Genomic DNA, 19,232 nt, shown 5'->3' with positions numbered 1-19,232 from the left:
CATCAAGCGTGAATGAATGCTTTGTTTTTCAGCTGGGGTCCAGCAATATGTCATAGGGCAGGTGTGTGTATGTGTTTGTGTTAATGTCACAGAGTAGTGAAGTGTGTCTCAGTCCTTGTTGCTGTGTGTGATGTAGGTTGCCAAGGGGACAGCCTAGCAGGAGGACCTGAAGGAAACACTTACAATATGTAGACGCTGAAAATGACATCATAGGTTAGTCATGATTTGGAAAAGGCAAAGATTTGGCCATTGACGCAGGTTTGCATTTTTAATGAGTTTAAAATCCATTGTAAGACAAACAAATTGAAACAGTGTTTGAATTTTGCTGGTGATACAGGTAACAAATGCAGTTTTGCAAAACTCTATGCTGAAATCATTAAAAAAAAATAATTCCCCTCAAGCTACTAGAATGAAATCTATGGGGGTCATCCTTAAAAGAGTAAGGACAGTGCACTGCTCATAAGTTATTTTTTTTTAAAGAATGCATAAGAATTAAAGTGGTGGAGCTTGTGCGTGTAGAAAATAAAAATATTGTTTTCCAGATTATAGACATTTTCTTTGGTCTGCCAAGTGGTTTTATGCAACAGTTAAATCTTAACAGGCGAAGACATAAAACGACACAAAGATATAGGATGTCAAGGCTGCAGTCTTGAAAGAGCACTTTATGGCATCCATATGAGATAGTGTATCAATATGAAATATTATAGTACAGTTAAGGAAGCTGAACATATGTATTCAGTTTAGCTTAGATAGGAAGAGGATGTGTGTGGGGTGTGTGTGTGTCTGAGAGAGAGAGCGAGAGAGAGAGAGAGAGAACGCGAGTCAGTCAGACCATGTGTCCTCCTTTATGTATGTTGTATACGTATGCATATGTCCATTACTGGGTGTGTGTGTCTGGTTATAGATAATTCCTCTGGATGTCCTCTCTGTAGGAATCTGTGTCCTCACAGTAGTCTTGTGTATGCTATAGTGTTGAGACATGACATACACTCGCATACATATGGTCAGCACCAACATCTGAATCCTGAAATCCCATCCTCTGTACTTGTGTGTGTGCGTGTGTGGTATGCTAGTATTTAGTCATCTTTTCTGAGCTGTAAGTGGAAATGTCTTTTGCAAGAATAGACTGTATATAAACTGTCTATATTTATGACCCCCATGTTTCTCTATTGTATACTGTTCCACATTTAATTGTGCTCTTTGTCAGTTTTCACTGTATGATCCCTATATAAGATGACAGCTGTAAAGAGGTTGTGGAGAGTTTTGTACTCGATTGAAGCATTTCTTTTGTGTTTTGTTGACTGGATATTTTGAAAATTGAGAACTCTTTGTATACACACAGTAATGAGATCTGTGTTTTGTGTGCATGTGTATATTTATATAATATTGGTGTGTTTTGTGACTTGGTTTGGTTTATTTTAAATAAAATCACAGACAGGCATCTCCTAAACGTCCTATAGACAACATAATTATTCATGTTTGCAGAAGGGGACAGATCATTTTATTTGAAACAAATGTTTCAGAGAACTCAATTAATGGTAAAAGAGTATAAAAAGTACCTGCAATTCAGTGCAAAAGTGAGACCATCCTTCGTTTATTTACTTTCCACGCAAATTGCAAGACATTCTTTTTGGTTAGTGTTTCTTGTCTGCTTATCTGCCACAAATAGATAAATAAAAACCTAAATGAATAAATAAAATAATTAAAATCTCTCACAAGTTCACATCTCTATTTGTGTTGCATTTTCATCTTTATACAGCAGGCAACATCAAATGGGGGAACCTCATTCCAGATCTGGAATAATTGATGGTTCTGTCTGATTCTGCAACCACTTTGTAACAAGTTTATGACAATAAATAATGTTTGCGAAGAGTTACTTTTTTGGACAGTCATGAGGCATTAGACGTCAGACACAACTAATCCTTTTAATATGGCAGTGGCTTCTCTCAGCTGAGCCAATCAAATTGATTGTTTACCCTTGCTCCAAAAAATAAAAAAGTTTATGCAGAAAACCTTTAAAGAACAGCGAGACCAAATAATGTTTATTCTCCCCTTTTAGCCACTTCTAAACAAGTGTGTCTTATATATTGTGAAAACCATGCAGTGATCAAAAGCAGCAATGTCAAATATTGATGTTTGGATGTTTACTGGCAAGATCGGAATTTTAAATATACCCTTTTATAGAGTGTCAGAGCAAATGTTGCATCTTTAGCAAAGCCTTTGTCATTAATGAGCAGCTCGGATAAATTGGGCATTAAAGTCAGCGATCATAGCCAAATATTTATGTGCTAAAACACATCAATATTGTGTTAATTTTTCATTCTGCCCTCCTAATTCCTTATGTGATTTTAGAAAGAGTGTGTGTAGGTCTTATCGCTGTGTGGCTGACATGGATAAAGCCAGGATCAAGCTTGTGATGGACAAGACTGGTGTATTTCAGACTGGAGCCATAGTGCTACAAAGATCTGTGCATAACCACAGCAAAATGCTCAGTGGGCAAAGTATGTGACAGGGACAGCCATCTGTGCACCAGACACACACGTACTCACACGGGCTAGGGGAGTGCCAAATGGATCGATTGGCTTGCTGGGGCACTGGTGGCCACTGGGGACAACTGGGGCTAAAGGTAGACTATTGAGAAACCCAGGGGTCACACACACATGGTGTTCGCTTACAGAGCATGTTAAATCAATTAGCCAGTCTCTTTCTCCACACACACAGACACACACACATTTTAGCTGTCTCACATGCTAATCCCTCAGTGACTATGCAAAATCAAAATAACAATAAAATGAAAATCCCATCATTAGAGCGTCTGGATGATGCTGTCAGACTGCAGTTTGGCTGAAATAAGTGGGCTGTGTGTCAGATTAAAATAGACATTGATACCATTGTCTGGAGTATTGCCTGATTGTCGGTTAGACACTGCCTAAGCCTTTAAGAGATTGTTGGTGCTCTGAGACAGAAAAGCCAACAGTCTTGTATACGCAAAGAGTAAAGGCTCAGCAGGAATTGAGTAGTCAAATATGGCTTCAGTACATGACCATTGTTAGTCCAGACTAGGACCATCTGTTCCTCGGTGTGAGACTATAGGGTATTTTTGGCTTGGCCTAATACAGCTTTACAAGCTTTATAAAATTACAAGTCTCCTTCAAAGTCCCAGAATTCACTGCTGTCTTCCACAGAACTCATCTAGTATAAAATACAAGCTTGAACATGATACTCCACTTGTTACACACACAAAAAGCACTCCTCTCTGATATTCTCATTTGACATCTGGGGTTTAGATCTGCTTGTTTGTCAACAGTCTGCTCTTTAAAGAATGTAACATGTCTGGAATGGTGAAACAGAATTTGACTAGAGGCTGTTAAATCTCTGAACTCTTCAACATCTCTACCATGGTCTACACTTAATTACAAAAAAATGGGATTTTTTTTTTTAATAATTAGTTTTTGCTGTTGTGTCTTCATTGTTGCTTCATCATGTGTCAAGCCATGGTTTACATTTCACAATTTTAGCCTGGTTTTAGCCCTGATTTTTAGTTGAGCCAAGTCTGCGCTGGTTGGCTGAAGTCTGCAGTTTTGATTTTTGGAGTCAAAATTTGGAGGGAAGGTCGAGGTGTTCAGACACTTGATTGAGATTCAGAAAGTACACAGATCTGTAATTAAGCAACAGTATTCTGATTACCCGGTACCGATTCTAGCTCGCTGGTGACATGCTCATATAAATATGTACATCCCTGAAAGTAGCATTCGTCATTCCAAAATGTTTATATATCTTTCAGTGGTACGTTCACAGATGTTCAAGTTACTCATGTCTAATATAACACTTCTCTAACACACTTTGTTTTGCACTTTTCACTGGTAACAACATAGATAGATAGTCCTTTTTATTTATTTGATCCAGTTTAAATCACTCACAAAAACACATTAGAGAATTAGACTATTGCTAAGGCAAATATATAAGTAATGATTAACCAATGATATGTTGTGGAAACCTAGGTAAAAACATGTGTACTTGCTAAGTGTATATAACATATTTTAGATACAGTGATACAGAAGCTGTTCTTTCATTGGAATTACTGATTATAGAAAGTTTAATTATCACAGGGCTAGTAAATGAACAATCTTGCAGTTTTTAGTTGCTCAAGGTCCAGTTTGTAGTAATTACACTCTCAATTTAAAGACATATATAATCTTGTTTCAAGCATCCGATTTGGAAGCATTTATATCAATAAGGCAATGAACAAATTTTAATTGATCTGGCAATGTAGCCATCCGAGTAATGTGAGAGTCAGAGGGTGCTGCTGGGTTAAAATAATGCCATTTTGTGTAGCTGGTAATTTCACCACAGATTTGCCTTGAGAGCAATCTTGAGCTTAATGAGGATCTTACCCTGTTAACTCCCCTGAAGCCAAGCTAATTAACCTTATTACACACTGAAAAAAAAACAGGTTCCAACAATCTCTCACTTTATCTAATTAAACAACATGCTTTTCTGTCCAACAATTAGTCTCTTAAGAGGTTCCTCTAACAACATGAATTAGAATTTAGATTGTTGTATAGTCAGCACAGACACACGCACACACACACGCACACACACACGCAGAACAGTTGGCATCTCTCTAAAGACTGCATCTTATTAAGTTATGCTTTGCCGTTTCGTGTTTCCTTGAGGAGCTGTCCCAGTTGCCAGACACATTACTTATTCCAAAGGGAGCCATTCTCCATCCAACAAACCCCTACTTTATTAGCTCAGAAAGAGCTGAAATTAGAATAAGACTTTGCTTCATGGGCCTGGGTTTCTCTCCACTTCCCAATGGTGAAGGACACAGCAGGCGGAGTACAGTCCTGTGTGAGGTTTTCTGTCTCGGCAAAGTGATTCCAGCCATACATGCCACAACCACAGTTGTAGTAACTGCCTTGTGGGTGAAGGTGTGCTTCTCAGCAAATACTGGACACAGTTACAGAAATCCTTTTGGAGAAGCATGCGAAACTGAAAAATGAATTGAAGCAGTAAAGCTAATTGTCAGTGCCATATTAAAACCTGTAACTGTTTGCACATTTCATAATGAATACATCGATATAAGTAGCCTTACTTGGATTTACTTTACATTACCATACACTGAAGTTATATTTATGTTTATTGTTAATCATTAATAATGTTTGTCAACAATGTCAGTGTACTATGTACTATGTCAGTATAGTCTTTTATATAAGGTATAGTATGTACAATGCAGCTTTAATGTTTGTAATTGTCCTGGAACGAAAGTTATTATCAAGTTCAAATTTCTGTTAATTCAGGCGTTTTCAGTTGTAGTTGTTAGCATTCATAAGCAAACAGACTAAATGTCAAAACTTTGATGATCGTGAGGTGCCTGAGGTGTGTATCCCCAGAGTTAGCTCATAGTGCGGGCCTTCAGACCTTTAATCAGAGCTGCGCTCTGCTATCTTCGATCCAAATCAGTTTAGCTTAAAACAGATCCACGTGTCTGCCCCCTCTGTGATTGACGGCTTGTCACTCCCTGTTTGCAGCTCCATTGAGCATGCTCAGATAGCATCTCTCCCAGTCACATCAGCCTGGCTTTGATGTGCAGTAGGGTGGGGTCTTGGTGACCCCGCCCACTGTGGGTCAGGCTAGATGGAGATCATGAAGATTGAGGAAACCACTAGAATGACATTACTGATTCCACACGGGAAGAAGTTATGTGTGTTTTTACAATAGGTAAAGTGAAGATACTGGGGATTCAGCAAAACTGCATAATGAAGAAATTGGGTTCATTACATAGTGCAAAAGCGCCAGTAAAAAGATGCTGGGCGGTTGGATGTGCTGTAAGCAGAGTGCCAGCAGAAAATTGCCACATTTTCATCTTTGAAATTGAAGTCTTCCTTGGAAGGTGCCAAGCTGAGGATTCAGGTCCCACTAGAATACTGTGCACAAGGGCTTTTAGGATACCTGTGGTAATGTTATAGAACGAGTGGCCACAGAGTATGTCTGTAAGAACCAATCAATTGAGCTTATTTCACTCAAAAACAACAAAATGTCATTTGTCCAAGAGTGCCCAAACTTTTGCATATTACAGGATAATAGAATAGAAAAATATTTGTTTTATGATTTTACAGTAGATTTCTCTTACTGTCTGTATGAATGTCTTATTTTGTAAAAGGTGCCACAGTATTTTTATCTGTTCCAACTTGTCCATCATGGCATCTCAGCTCACGTCTAGGCTCTTACGAGATTCACTTCACATTCTGCCATTTCTCTGGGCTGATGTGCAGCTGTTACGTACTTGCTTGACAGCTGAATTTTAACAAGGTGTGTTCCAGCATGATGATGACCATGATGATTGTGTGTGTGTGTGTGTGTGTGTGTGTCTCTGTGTGTGTTTTTAGGTGAACGCCCCTATCAGTGCCCCTACTGTGACAAGGCCTTCAGCAAGAATGATGGTTTGAAGATGCACATCCGCACCCACACTCGGGTAAGACGAGTCTCCTCCACTTTCTCACTCGCTCACTCAGAAAAGCTGGAACGTTTGACTAGCTGATGTTAATGATTAACCGATGAAATGAAATATATCTGCACATAAGCACACTGTCTCTATATCTGTCTAGCGGTCTGTCTACTCTCTCTGTTTGTCTTTATTCATAGCTGTGAGAACATGAGTTGTTCCATTCACTTTTGGTTGAAGTGATGCTGAAATGCTGCCCAAATGGAATTTTAGGTTTTTTTTTTTTGGTTCTCATGACTCCCCATCCTCTCATGACTCCCCATCCCTCATCCTACATGCTTTGTGTGTGTGTGTTTGTGTGTGTATTTATGTCCTTGTAAAAATAAGCGCTTGTGAGAGAAGTTGGTATATTAATGCATATGAAAATTGTTTAATAAACTGTTTCTCTGAGTATTTAGGCCCCACAATTTCTAGTTGTTTATGAAAATGCCTCTACCATGTATACATTCCAGATGGAGATGGCCCTCACCACTTTTGAACAGTCCCCTCTTTCTATACTTTTGGTTCTTTATATTTTGGATAGATTAGTGCTGGGCGATATGAACACAAATCAATATCATGATTAATTGTACATTTTATCACGATGAATATTTTTGTTTTTGTGTTTTTGACCCATAGTTCAGTTATGAGGCTTGTGCTGTAAATATGCCCCAGTATTAAATCTGGAATATTTTTTCTAATGTTGCTGGGCACTTGTTCCTTGTTTTCTGAGCACTGTTTATGTTTGGTGTGTGAGCGCTTTGGTCGCTGAAACCGTTTTTTCTCAGTGTTTACATTTGACTTCTTTTTGTTCGTCTTAATCATAGTCAACACACAGCACGTCCAAACCACAGACGCTGTGCTTTGTGTTTTTCTTTGGTACGAGCTGCTGAAGTCGCTTGGTCGGCTTCGGCGTTTAGGTTGTTTCCATGTGCCAGATAGGGGCAGAATCACGCGACTACAGCTTGGTAGCATGGTTTTAAAGGGACAGTACATGGTTTTACATGGTAGCGTGTTTTTTTTCTTTTTAAACAAACAAGTTATGTAATTATGCCTGGCCCTGGCTTTATTTTATAATCCAAACACATGTAGAGAGTCCCTGTATACAATGACAGATTCCACAGATTTTTTATCTTTAGTCATCCTTCAGTCATCAAAGCCCCCACACAACTGAACACCACACACTTTCAAATGATGTCCCTGAATCAGCAGCAGTGCTCTCCCTCAGTAGAGATCTTGCAGAATGTCTCAAAACATAACAGTACTGAAGTGATCACTATATTATTAAAAGTGAATGTATGTGCAGACTTTGAAAGAAAATATTGTTTGTTTGTTATTTATTCATTTTTATCTTTTCATTCAGCTTTCCACACACGGCATTGAAAATACCATTCATACGATTGAATCCTCCACACTGAACTATGTTCATTTTCTATAACTGCTTTACCCTGTTCAGGCTTGTGGTGGGTCAGGGGCCTGCTTGGAATCATTAGGATCACCAGTTCATCACATGGCATCACACCCTCACATAGTCACTCACTATATCATCATGAGTTTTTTGGATTGGGTGGGAATCCAGGGCACCTGGATTAAACCCCAGCTAGAGTTTAGTCATGATTTTTATATACATTGAACGTCAGGGCAGCTAAGACTGGACTGTGTGTTGGTTGGTGAGGTAGAGATTGGATAATTCACCCTTCATTTTGAGATTTGAGATTGTTTGGATCTGTTATGTATATTATATTTTAAACTAAAATATACAAATATATTGTTTTTATAAAGTCTTGTTACAGCAAATTATAAATAGCTTTTACTTTTTAGATATAAGCAAATTGTTTTACTGATGCTGTATTTGGAGGTATATCTGATAAGACTTTGTCCCACATTAAAAATGTAAGCTAGAGTTCTGGCCTTGTCCTTTGAACCCACCATCCCCCCCCTTTTTTAATCCCCCCGACAATTCATTCACCATGCATGCAAAAGTGTGTGTGTGTGTGTGTGTGTGTGTGTGTCTTTGAAGGATATCCAAGTGTATGAAAAAGCTTATCTTCATACCCTTTGATTTGCTATGCTTCAGTAAACCGGAGCTTACTGTGACTAAGCAAATATAGTCACACATGCTCTCTTGTGTGTGCAAGGACTTCCTATCTCATCTTCTGCTCAGTGTATGTTCAGTAAGGTAAAATGAGGACATGTCACAGAATTTCTCTTTTTGGTGATATGCCATGTTATTCAAAATGTCACAGCAAGATTTTTCCTATTATAATTACAAGCCAACAACATTTCTTGACCCTAGACATACATTTTTAATTGTTGCATTTTTATTGATAATGTATTAACACAGCTAGAAGCAGTAATTTTCCAGTGCTTCTACTTTCTTTCTTCAGTGCAAATAAATCTTTATAGTGGAGCAGACAAATAGAATTAAAATAAATTTGTTTATGTAAACATGTAGAACAAATTTTTTAACAAACATCTCGTATATCCATATCCCAGTGTAATGTTTTGAATCACAGGATCAAGACTTGGATTACCTCTTCAAATTCATTCATTCATTATCTGTAAGCGCTTATCCAGTTAAGGGTCGCGGTGGGTCCAGAGCCTACCTGGAATCATTGGGCAAAAGGCGGGAATACACCCTGGAGGGGCGCCAGTCCTTCACAGGGCAACACACACACACTCACTCACACCTACTGACACTTTTGAGTCACCTGTGGGAGGAAACCGGAGCACCCGGAGGAAACCCACGCAGACACAGGGAGAACACACCACACTCCTCACAGACAGTCACCTGGAGGAAACCCACGCAGACACAGAGAGAACACACCACACTCCTCACAGACAGTCACCTGGAGGAAACCCACGCAGACACAGAGAGAACACACCACAATCCTCACAGACAGTCACCCGGAGCGAGAATCAAACTCACAACCTCCAGGCCCCTGGAGCTTTGTGACTGCGACACTACCTGCTGCGCCACCGTGCTGCCCCACCTCTTCAAATTGTTTTATACAACTGGCATATGATGACTGAACCAATCAAGACAAAATAACACAGAAATTATGTATATTTAAAAGGACCTTGGTCTAAGACTTAGCAGTGCATCAATCACAGTGTTGGGGAAGTGAGAGTCTCAGAATGAACTACAAGGCAATTTCGAGTTCTGTTGAGAAAATGGGGCACACCATATTTACCCAAAACACATTGCTTTTTTAAAATATGCTGTTTTCATTATAAGTAATCTACCAGAGTCAAACGGCAGCTGAGCAACTGATCAGTTCTATCCACAATTTATTGTGCTCCATTTTGTGCTTTAGTTTGCCAAACCGAGCATTGCCATCACTAAGTTCAGTGACTGCAGAAGGCTGATTCCATGCAGTATCCACACAGATTGCTGAGAGGCTGCCAGGCGCTCTTTGGTGGGAAAGTTATGAGCTGACGTCTGACACACAGCAGAGAGGGAGCAGCGTTGATGATGGCACAATGAAAACGACACTTTGATGATGTCATTGCGAATGAAGAAAGACAACTAGGCTGGCAATCTAGTTTTATTTTTTTTATTTTTTTTTTTATTTTTTGCCATCTTCAAACCAATAAATTCACACAGACACTTTGTTTAAAATGTTAGGAGTTTCTGTGCTCTCAGAATGTTTGAATGTCATTTTGGCGGCCAGCTAAAACTGAATCAGGCATACAGGCACAGCTCAATGTCATGATCAAAGGTCAGGAAACGTAAAGGCAGACAGCTGCTGCAGATGTAATGTTTTACCAGAGTGCATTGTGCATCCTCCTCCAGTACACAGCAGTGTTTGAGTCCCTGTCCATGAACCTGGACCTTGTGCATATTTTTCAGTGTCAAATGGCTGAAACTCCAGCTCTGGTTCTTTTTTATGGCTGATCTGATACTTGTTAAATTGACAGATTCAACAAAATACTCCTCTAATAACTTACTTGATGTAGTGGAGTCCACACACACATCTCTCTCCCCCCATCTTTCTTAGGCTTAGGCGATAACGTAAGTTTAGGCAAATGATTATTGCCTCAAGAATTATCCAAATTAAATATATTATCGTGTTAACAATTCATTAATGAAGTGATCGTCAAATTTTTGGAAACATAAATATTGACACACTGGCACGGTGACAACCTTCTTCAGTTCAAGCTCGTCCATTTTCTTTACTGTCTCCCAGAGAGTACGTCACATGGAACACAAAATAAATTGAACAATACTTTACCTAATATCGCTACTGGTTTCAATTATCGCAGTATTCGATAAAATCATTTATTTGCCCATGGCTACCCTCTATCTGCCATATCTTTTGACATGCACACTCTTCCAGCACTTGTACGTGATCTTCAGTGCAGTGTGTGTGTGTGTGTGTGTTTTTGTTAGTTATCCCTCCTTGCCCACCCTATAAGATAACACAGTTTTCCAGGATCCTTACTTCCTGTGTCCACCCATTCCCAGGACATCTAAACCTGCTAGGTCAGGGTTGGGTCTATGCTATCTGGGTGTCCAACACCCTACCACATCAGCACTCTTTTTCAATGAAGTGTTTAAGTGTAGTGTTGATATTATCCAGAGAATATCTAAAGTGAAACATACCAATGGATTGTACTTCTCAGAAGAAGAGCTGTGTGTCTGTGTTGTGTTTTTGTGTGTGAAAGAGAGAGAGAAAGAGAGAACGGAGAAATGGGATTGTGTTAAGGTTGATTTTCCTGTAAAATTTGTTCCAGGTGCGTTTCCAGAGCCGTGAATTTCTAAATTTGTTTACATCACAGAATCTTCAGTTCCATAACAGAGCACATGTGTATATTTACTTAGATATGGGATGTTTAAAAAATAAAATATGTATTTTAATAAAATATATATTTTGTAATTTTAAATGAGCTTGGAATCATTTTTTCTGCATTTCACATTTATTAATCGTCTATCTTTCTCATTCTCCTTATCTCACTGCCTCCATCACTCTATCTCCCTACCCCCCCCCTCTCCTCCCTTCTACAGGAGAAGCCATATAAATGCAGTGAGTGTAACAAGGCCTTCAGTCAGAAGCGAGGTTTGGATGAGCACATGCGAACACACACAGGAGAAAAGCCCTTCCAGTGTGACGTTAGTACTGCACCACACTATACACACACACACACACAAACACAACTTTAGTGTAAGCTTAAAGTATGTGCAGTAGTTTGTTCATTAGTTTGTGGGTGCTGTATGACGTCTGGCTTTAACTCTGACCAACCCTGCGATTGGAGCTATGACTAGGTTTAATCTCTCTCCTGTTCTGTATTGGCATGGCCCATGCTATCACAACACTCCCACACATTACAGAACTACTGTGTTGTTTACAACCATAACAAATATGGCAGTAAAATGCATCTGAAAGTGATGATTTAACTGCATTGTTTTAAGAAAGTTGTGTGTCCAGCCAGTAACTCAAATTACAAATTCAGATGTGTGTTTGTGTGTGTTGGTGTGGGTCTGAGCACATTGATGGAGTGTTACTTTGCTGTTGGAGCCACAGAGGAAGGTTGTCCTGCCAGGTGGACACAAGTCCGAAACTACGCTGTGCAAATTGATCCCGGTCAGACCTCAACAGACATGCACACACACACACACACACACACACACACACACACACTAGCCAGACCTCACACCAAGAAGTAGCCAGGTTCCAAACCACAGAGTTAAAAAAACACCTGACCTCTTCGTCTCACTCTCTGTCAGTTAGGGGACTGCAGACAATCTCACTGAATAATATGGGACTAGACCACAAACTGACCTTTTATAGTGCTTTTGTGATGTTCCTGCCTGAACACACACACACACAGTGCTAAACTTTCATTTGAAATTCCAATGTTGCATTGATAATAATTGTTTTTATACAAACTGGAATCTGCAAATAATACATGAGCCACAAATATTTTTGATAGTTCAGCTATTGTACCAGACCAGAAGTTGGATACTTTATACTTCTCAGTTATTTGGTCCCTCATGTTGAGGAATAGAGATATATCAATACCAATAAAGCAGGTCACGATGAGGCTACATAACAGAACATATAAATCAGAGACACCTCCATAACCTTAGAAGAGGCAAAAACTGCACTGTACATTATTGATAAGTGAGAATGCATTGAGCGGCACGGTGGTGCAGCAGGTAGTGTCGCAGTCACACAGGTTGTGGGTTCGATTCCCATTCCAGGTGACTGTCTGTGAGGAGTTGGTGTGTTCTCCCTGTGTCCGCGTGGGTTTCCTCCGGGTGCTCCCACAGTCCAAAAATACACGTTGGTAGGTGGATTGGCGACTCAAAAAGTGTCCGTAGGTGTGAGTGTGTGAGTGAATGTGTGTGTGTCTGTGTTGCCCTATGAAGGACTGGCGCCCCCTCCAGGGTGTATTCTCGCCTTGCGCCCAATGATTCCAGGTAGGCTCTGGACCCACCGCGACCCTGAATTGGATAAGCGCTTACAGATAATGAATGAATGAATGAATGAATGAGAATGCATTGGTTAACTTGACAAATAGCAAATAATTTGGCAGAACACAGAAGACCAGATTGTACATTCAAACAGGAAGAAAAATGATTAAAAAAATGAAAAAAAAAAACTAGTTAGGTGCACAGTAAGTTGTGGACGGCCAAACAAGAATGTAGCCATCAAGCTAACCATCCATCAGAAACAGTTAGTGGCAGTTCAGGAATCACAGCTATTCATTACAAAGGATGTCTCACTTTTTTCTGCCTCTCTCAGCCAGGCTGCCATAACAGAAATGTCTAATGGTAGCAGATGTTATATGAGAGAGAGAGAGAGATAGTTAGCCGTACTTGGCTCTAGTCCAACACTGGGTAACCCCAATAGATAATGATCTTCTAAAAATACACATGCACATGCTCATCATTCCCTCCACTTCCTAAGCAACACCTTCACAGTGAAACAGGAGAGTAAGAAAGAATCCCCTCTCACACACACAAAGGACACATGGCAATCTCACTGATCTCATCAAACAAAATGAAAAACACTCGCACTGTTTTTATTTGATTTTTCAGGCAAGCCACAAGCATTTCTTAACTTGACCACTTTTTCTTCCTCTCTACAGACATAACCCAGTGAAATTGGCTGTTTCCTCCAGCCCTCTCTCCCCTGACGTGACAGGTCTTTTAAGCCCTGAAACCGTTTGCGTAGAAAACTCCTAAAACAGCCATGATCAGTGGCATAAACCACCCATAATCCAGCTTTCTTTTGATTATATTAAAAAATATATATTTCACTTCTATTGAAGGTATTAATGGTGATTAAGACCTTCCTTCATGGCAAATTTAGCAAAAAAAAAAAAACAGTATCATGCTCTGGTAATAATAACATATGCTCCCCTAATATGTGACCAAGGAGGAGCACAAGCCTTAAAGGGTTCTTAAACCTGTTTGCAGTGATGAGGCTTAACTCTGTCCACACTGATATTTTTACACACTAACCAGAAGGCAGAGGCATGTCTACGTCTCATGTTTTTTGAGTCTTTGGTCGAGCAGTGGTTTTAGTGGAATTAGTCTAAAAAGAAAATGCTATAATGTGGTTCGCGTTTTAAAAATTTTTTCAGACTTGCTGACGTGAAGAACAGCAGTTATGTTCTGGCGTCTGTAAACTTAGACAACTGCAGGAGACTTTGAGCTTTAAGAAATAATGCAGCATTCATTGTTTGGATTCTTTTGCGAATGAATTTCATGGATTTGGGTCTCTAAATCCCTCCTGCGTATGTGGAACAGTTGGGAGCCTCAGCCTCAGTCCTTTCCTAGCTTCAGAATCAAAAACAAAACATATTTATGTACTAGTAATTGATTCTGAAACATTTTCATCAGTAGATTAATTTAAAAACCCTGCTTTATTTTGTTTATTTAGAATTTCCGCTTCTTTATTCAAACTGTACACAGGTGCACATCCTACACAATTGTAGGGTTTGGTTCAGAGAAGCCTGTAACATGTAATTTGCAAATTATGGTTTTGATTAAATGACCAGCAAGTTTAAATGACTGCTACCTTTTTTTCTGTGGTGTGGAAAACTATTGAAGAGGTGGGGCAGAGTGGCATTTGATTGCCTATAGCCAGAACTGTGATTTTGACTGAATGATAGCTTATCCTTGTTCTTTGTTCCGTGAGAACTTGTACTGTGTTCCTGTGAGGATAGGTCGTGTTTTGTAGATGCACTATGTACACTGCAATGTCCGTGAGTGTCAATATAAGGCACAACATCCACAATATTCGGTAAACCCTTCAGGACACCACTGCTAAATGCTAAAACGTTCCAGGTGGTATTCTCATTTGCAAATTCACAACACAGAGTACTATAGAGTCTCTAATCCTTGTGAGTTCTTGCCGTATGCACAGCTCCTAAAGGGAGCTTTGAGGGAATGGGAGGTGTTCTATACATTGTGTCTTTGGGTTGAGGGATTACATTCAGTACAGTTTGAAAAGAACAACCGGATTTACCCCCAAGTCTCCCTCCCTTCTCAGCTGTTTCCCAACACTTTCAATCTTTCTCTGTGCGTTTCTGTCTTCCTTTAACGGCTCAGATTCTGTACGCCTTAGCTGCTGTATTAAGATGATTGACTGGATGTAATGGTTGGGTATGCACGTTTTATAATGGTTCACTTTGCCTGTTCATTTGTGTGTGTGCACATTAGCTGCACATTTGCACCAGGCTGTTGCTGGTCGAAGTGTGTATGATTTATTGCATGACTTGGCTGATGTTCTAACTGGTGCTTCTTGCTTTTGCTGGCAGTGCTATTTCAAGTGGTTTTGTGTGTATGTGTATACATGTTAGGTTTATCTATAGGGAGCATCTGGTAGTGAAAGTTTATGCTTTGCTACTTCTGTCATGCTATGTTAGATTGCTGTTGTGGTCCTCTTTATGTTACAGATTCAGTTTCATCTCTCACTTATCTATGACTTAGAAAGTAAAGCAGCATAAAGTCATGCTAACTACTGGTGGGAACCATAATTATATGTTTTCTTTATTATGATACATACAGACTAACCTTTCCAGGTTAGATGGTGCTATTTAACACAGTGAAGTTTCTCTGGAGGTTTTGAATAGTGAAGATGGGAGCGATGCAATATGAAAGAAAATAAAAGATGTCTTAGGAGATTTTTCAGCAGGAATGAAAATTTACACTTGTTACAGTTATGTTACAAAAAGTATATTCAACATTGTTTTGTCAGTATTGTTTTTTATGATCTATTTCTATCACAAGCTGTTAGATTAGTTATCTTTATTGCGACCAAAGAAGGAGCTCAGTGGTCATTGATGTCTGTTGCACGTTGTTTACTCCTACCATTGTTTTCTGGAATGTTGAATTTTATATATGGGAGTTTATAATATTGTTGACACTTCAACACATCTGTATCTACCAATAACTATCTATGCTTTATAAGTTCAGGTTGTTTTGTTTATTTCATTTGTAAAATAATATAATTAATGTAAGAAATGTTGCTGTTTTGGGTGTGGTTTTGGTCGACAAATGTATAAAAGTGTGTTGTTAGATTATAATGGAAAAATACATACAGACTAATTATACCACACAGGAGAAACAACCATAGTATGATAAATACATATATGTACACAGTAAAAATAAGTGCAGATCAACCCAATGCATTTATATTGTATTTTTAATTCATTTATTATAGCATTTAAAATTGTATATTTTTAATTGGAAAGAGCAGGACACATTGTGAAATATTATAGTTGATCTCATTTGGTGTATAGTGTGTATAATGCATTAAGGATGAAGGATGCATCTGCTTCACTACAGTCTGGTCAGTAGCTAGATGTGCTTGGTGTGCATTATGTAATCCAGATGTTGCAAAATGTATCAGACCCCCCCACTCTCCTGCTCTCTGAGTCTCACCACCAGAATTATTTTCTGTAGATTTTCATCCTGCAGCAGGTGGGTTAGGCATTGGTGCTATCACCCTCAGATACTTGGGTAAACAAGTACACAAATAGACCCAAGAGGATTGATTCACTTCAAAAAAAGACAAGCACCCTTGCTAAAATACTGAAGCAATGAAAAGATGAACAGAGAACTTGCTTGATGTTACACCAATCAAACAAGAGCATGTTTTCCATTTCTCTTTCATCACAGAAAGAGTAAACTTGTTCACACCTTTTTGTCTCTTTGAATTATTTCTAGAAACTAGCTTATACTTGATGACATTATACTGTCCAGTTCAACCTATCAATCCATATTTGTTCTGTTCTGTGATTGTCTGTAGGTTTGTGACCTGTCATTCAGTCTGAAGAAGATGCTGATCAGACACAAGCTGACCCACAATCCGAACCGGCCAATGGCAGAATGCTCTCTCTGTCATAAAAAGTTCACACGCAATGACTACCTCAAAGTGCACATGGAAAACGTCCATGGAGAGACTGATGGGTAGAGAGTAATACATACATGCATATCATCACTGTCCAGAGAAGAAATCTCTCTCTCCATTTTCCCCTGTTTTTTTTTTTTTTATATTGCTAGATCATTTGAATATATCAGCTGCTTTTTATATTGTATGAAAATTTCACATTAGATCGGACCAGTAGAAATGCACCTAAATCCATTGCATTTAAAGTTATTTCCCTTCTGTGAAGTTGCAGTTTTAGATGTAGATCATTTTATTTGGACAGCGATGATTTATACAGTACATGCACCATGTTTCCATTTTGTCAGGTACTACTTTATTGTTTAAACAATAGGAATTGGGGTTGGGAACTGAGTGCTGGAGTCCAGAGACCCTCAGCTGGTGTTTCCTGCCTCAGTGCTATACCCATTGTATCAGAAACACCTCTCATATAGATGCACTTTCTAAATGTCAGTAACTAACTTTTCCCAAATTTTCAGCCACTCTTAACCCTGTCTTCAGTGGGAAGGAACCATGAGCTTTAAGTTTGCCTGTGATCAGATACTGACACTTAAAGAAAAACTAGATAATAGCTGCTCAAAGTGTGGCCTGCAGGACAAGTTAACCTGTGAGAACATTGGTTTGGCCAACCAGGCAGGTACTGATTAATAGACATAGGGAAAAGCCTTAATTCTAAATTCGGGACTTTCTAATACATCTACCAATAGGTGTGGATTTACCTAGTAGAATGGCAACTGTTAAACTAGTAAATACAAACACACAGTCACACGAATATGTGAAAAAGCTAGAAACTGTGTATATTCCATGTTGAACTACAGAAATAAATTCACCCCAATTCACCCCACACACACAAACACAAAAACACAAACACACTACCGTATTCAGCAATACTGCAGTAATTCAATACTGAATGGTGCTTTTTTTTCAGTGCAATTCTACCCTGATTATTTGTCTCAGCTATGCATGATTCTGCTGAATAGCCAGAACATAAAGAGAGCCGTATTACCTCAAAGGTAAAGCATACAGATATTCATTCTGCACAGTTACACACAAGCACAACACATTTCCACTTTCTTTCCAGGTTAGATGGTGCTATTTAACACAGTGAAGTTTCTCTGGAGGTTTTGAATAGTGAAGATGGGAGCGATGCAATATGAAAGAAAATAAAAGATGTCTTAGGAGATTTTTCAGCAGGAATGAAAATTTACACTTGTTACAGTTATGTTACAAAAAGTATATTCAACATTGTTTTGTCAGTATTGTTTTTTATGATCTATTTCTATCACAAGCTGTTAGATTAGTTATCTTTATTGCGACCAAAGAAGGAGCTCAGTGGTCATTGATGTCTGTTGCACGTTGTTTACTCCTACCATTGTTTTCTGGAATGTTGAATTTTATATATGGGAGTTTATAATATTGTTGACACTTCAACACATCTGTATCTACCAATAACTATCTATGCTTTATAAGTTCAGGTTGTTTTGTTTATTTCATTTGTAAAATAATATAATTAATGTAAGAAATGTTGCTGTTTTGGGTGTGGTTTTGGTCGACAAATGTATAAAAGTGTGTTGTTAGATTATAATGGAAAAAAGACTGAATCCAGATGAGCAAGATAAAGTGGAGCTGGTGCTTGTTCAGACTGAGTGGGTTTTTATTTTTTCTTGCGCTAAAGTGTCCTCATAAGCACTTTATGAAAATCCCTGATTCCCAGGCAGCTATTTGCTTTTGCTAATTATAAACCTTTGAGCCTGGGTAAACTGTTGATGGTAGGCTAATCATATGTACTTTGAGCGTTGATTACAAGTGTTCACTCGACAGTCATTAACTGAAGCCCGACTCCAAGCTTGGTAACTGCGGGTTAGAGCCTGATTAAAGCGTTAGCTTGGCTTGAGCCGATACCGACTTGTCAAAGACAACACCTACTAGTCTTAAGCTCTGAATAAAAGCATAGTGCACATGCCTTACAGTTTCACAGACTTAACAGTCCTGTAACCTGTACATCATTCAGGTTTTGAGAATGTACAGAATTAATTGTCAAATCTGTGATTGAAATATGTAGTACCTGAGCATGTATTTGACATAAAATATATTTTACATTTTAATTTCCTGTTGTTTTACTAAATAAAGGTATTCAAAACCTGTCATTAAATTGGTTTTAAAATAGTTACCCTCTAATGTTTATAGAATGAAAGTGTACTTATTAATATCAATATCTAATCAAGGGATGCAGCCTTTTGGAATTAATTTCTTCCTATTTTCAGGGGATTACATTATAGTTAAAGGCTAGAGTTAAAGTCATGGTTTAGTTAAGGGAACACTGGGTAGTGTTTGGTATTATT

General features: G+C 38.7%; 1 protein-coding gene across 3 annotated transcripts in view; it reads left to right on the top strand.

The window, feature by feature from the left end:
• prdm5 (PR domain containing 5) overlaps positions 1-19,028 on the top strand; it is a 50,376-nt gene extending 31,348 nt beyond the window's left edge. The window contains exons 14-17 of one of the 3 annotated variants that reach the window (XM_066671489.1): positions 6,393-6,478; positions 11,496-11,600; positions 16,753-16,913; positions 17,972-19,028. In XM_066671489.1, coding sequence (XP_066527586.1) covers positions 6,393-6,478; positions 11,496-11,600; positions 16,753-16,913; positions 17,972-17,990 — 371 coding nt within the window. In that variant the 3' untranslated portion in view covers positions 17,991-19,028. Of the gene's footprint in view, positions 1-6,392; positions 6,479-6,648; positions 6,763-11,495; positions 11,601-16,752; positions 16,914-17,818 lie in introns of those variants that run through there. The other 2 variants (XM_066671488.1, XM_066671490.1) reach the window with 2 other exon arrangements.
• Positions 19,029-19,232: the final 204 nt, after the last annotated feature.

The sequence above is a fragment of the Hoplias malabaricus genome, chromosome 5, assembly GCF_029633855.1.
Source record: "Hoplias malabaricus isolate fHopMal1 chromosome 5, fHopMal1.hap1, whole genome shotgun sequence".
Classification (NCBI taxonomy): Eukaryota; Metazoa; Chordata; class Actinopteri; order Characiformes; family Erythrinidae; genus Hoplias; species Hoplias malabaricus.
The sequence above is the reverse complement of the archived record's forward strand: the minus strand, read 5'-3'. Positions and strand labels throughout refer to the sequence as shown.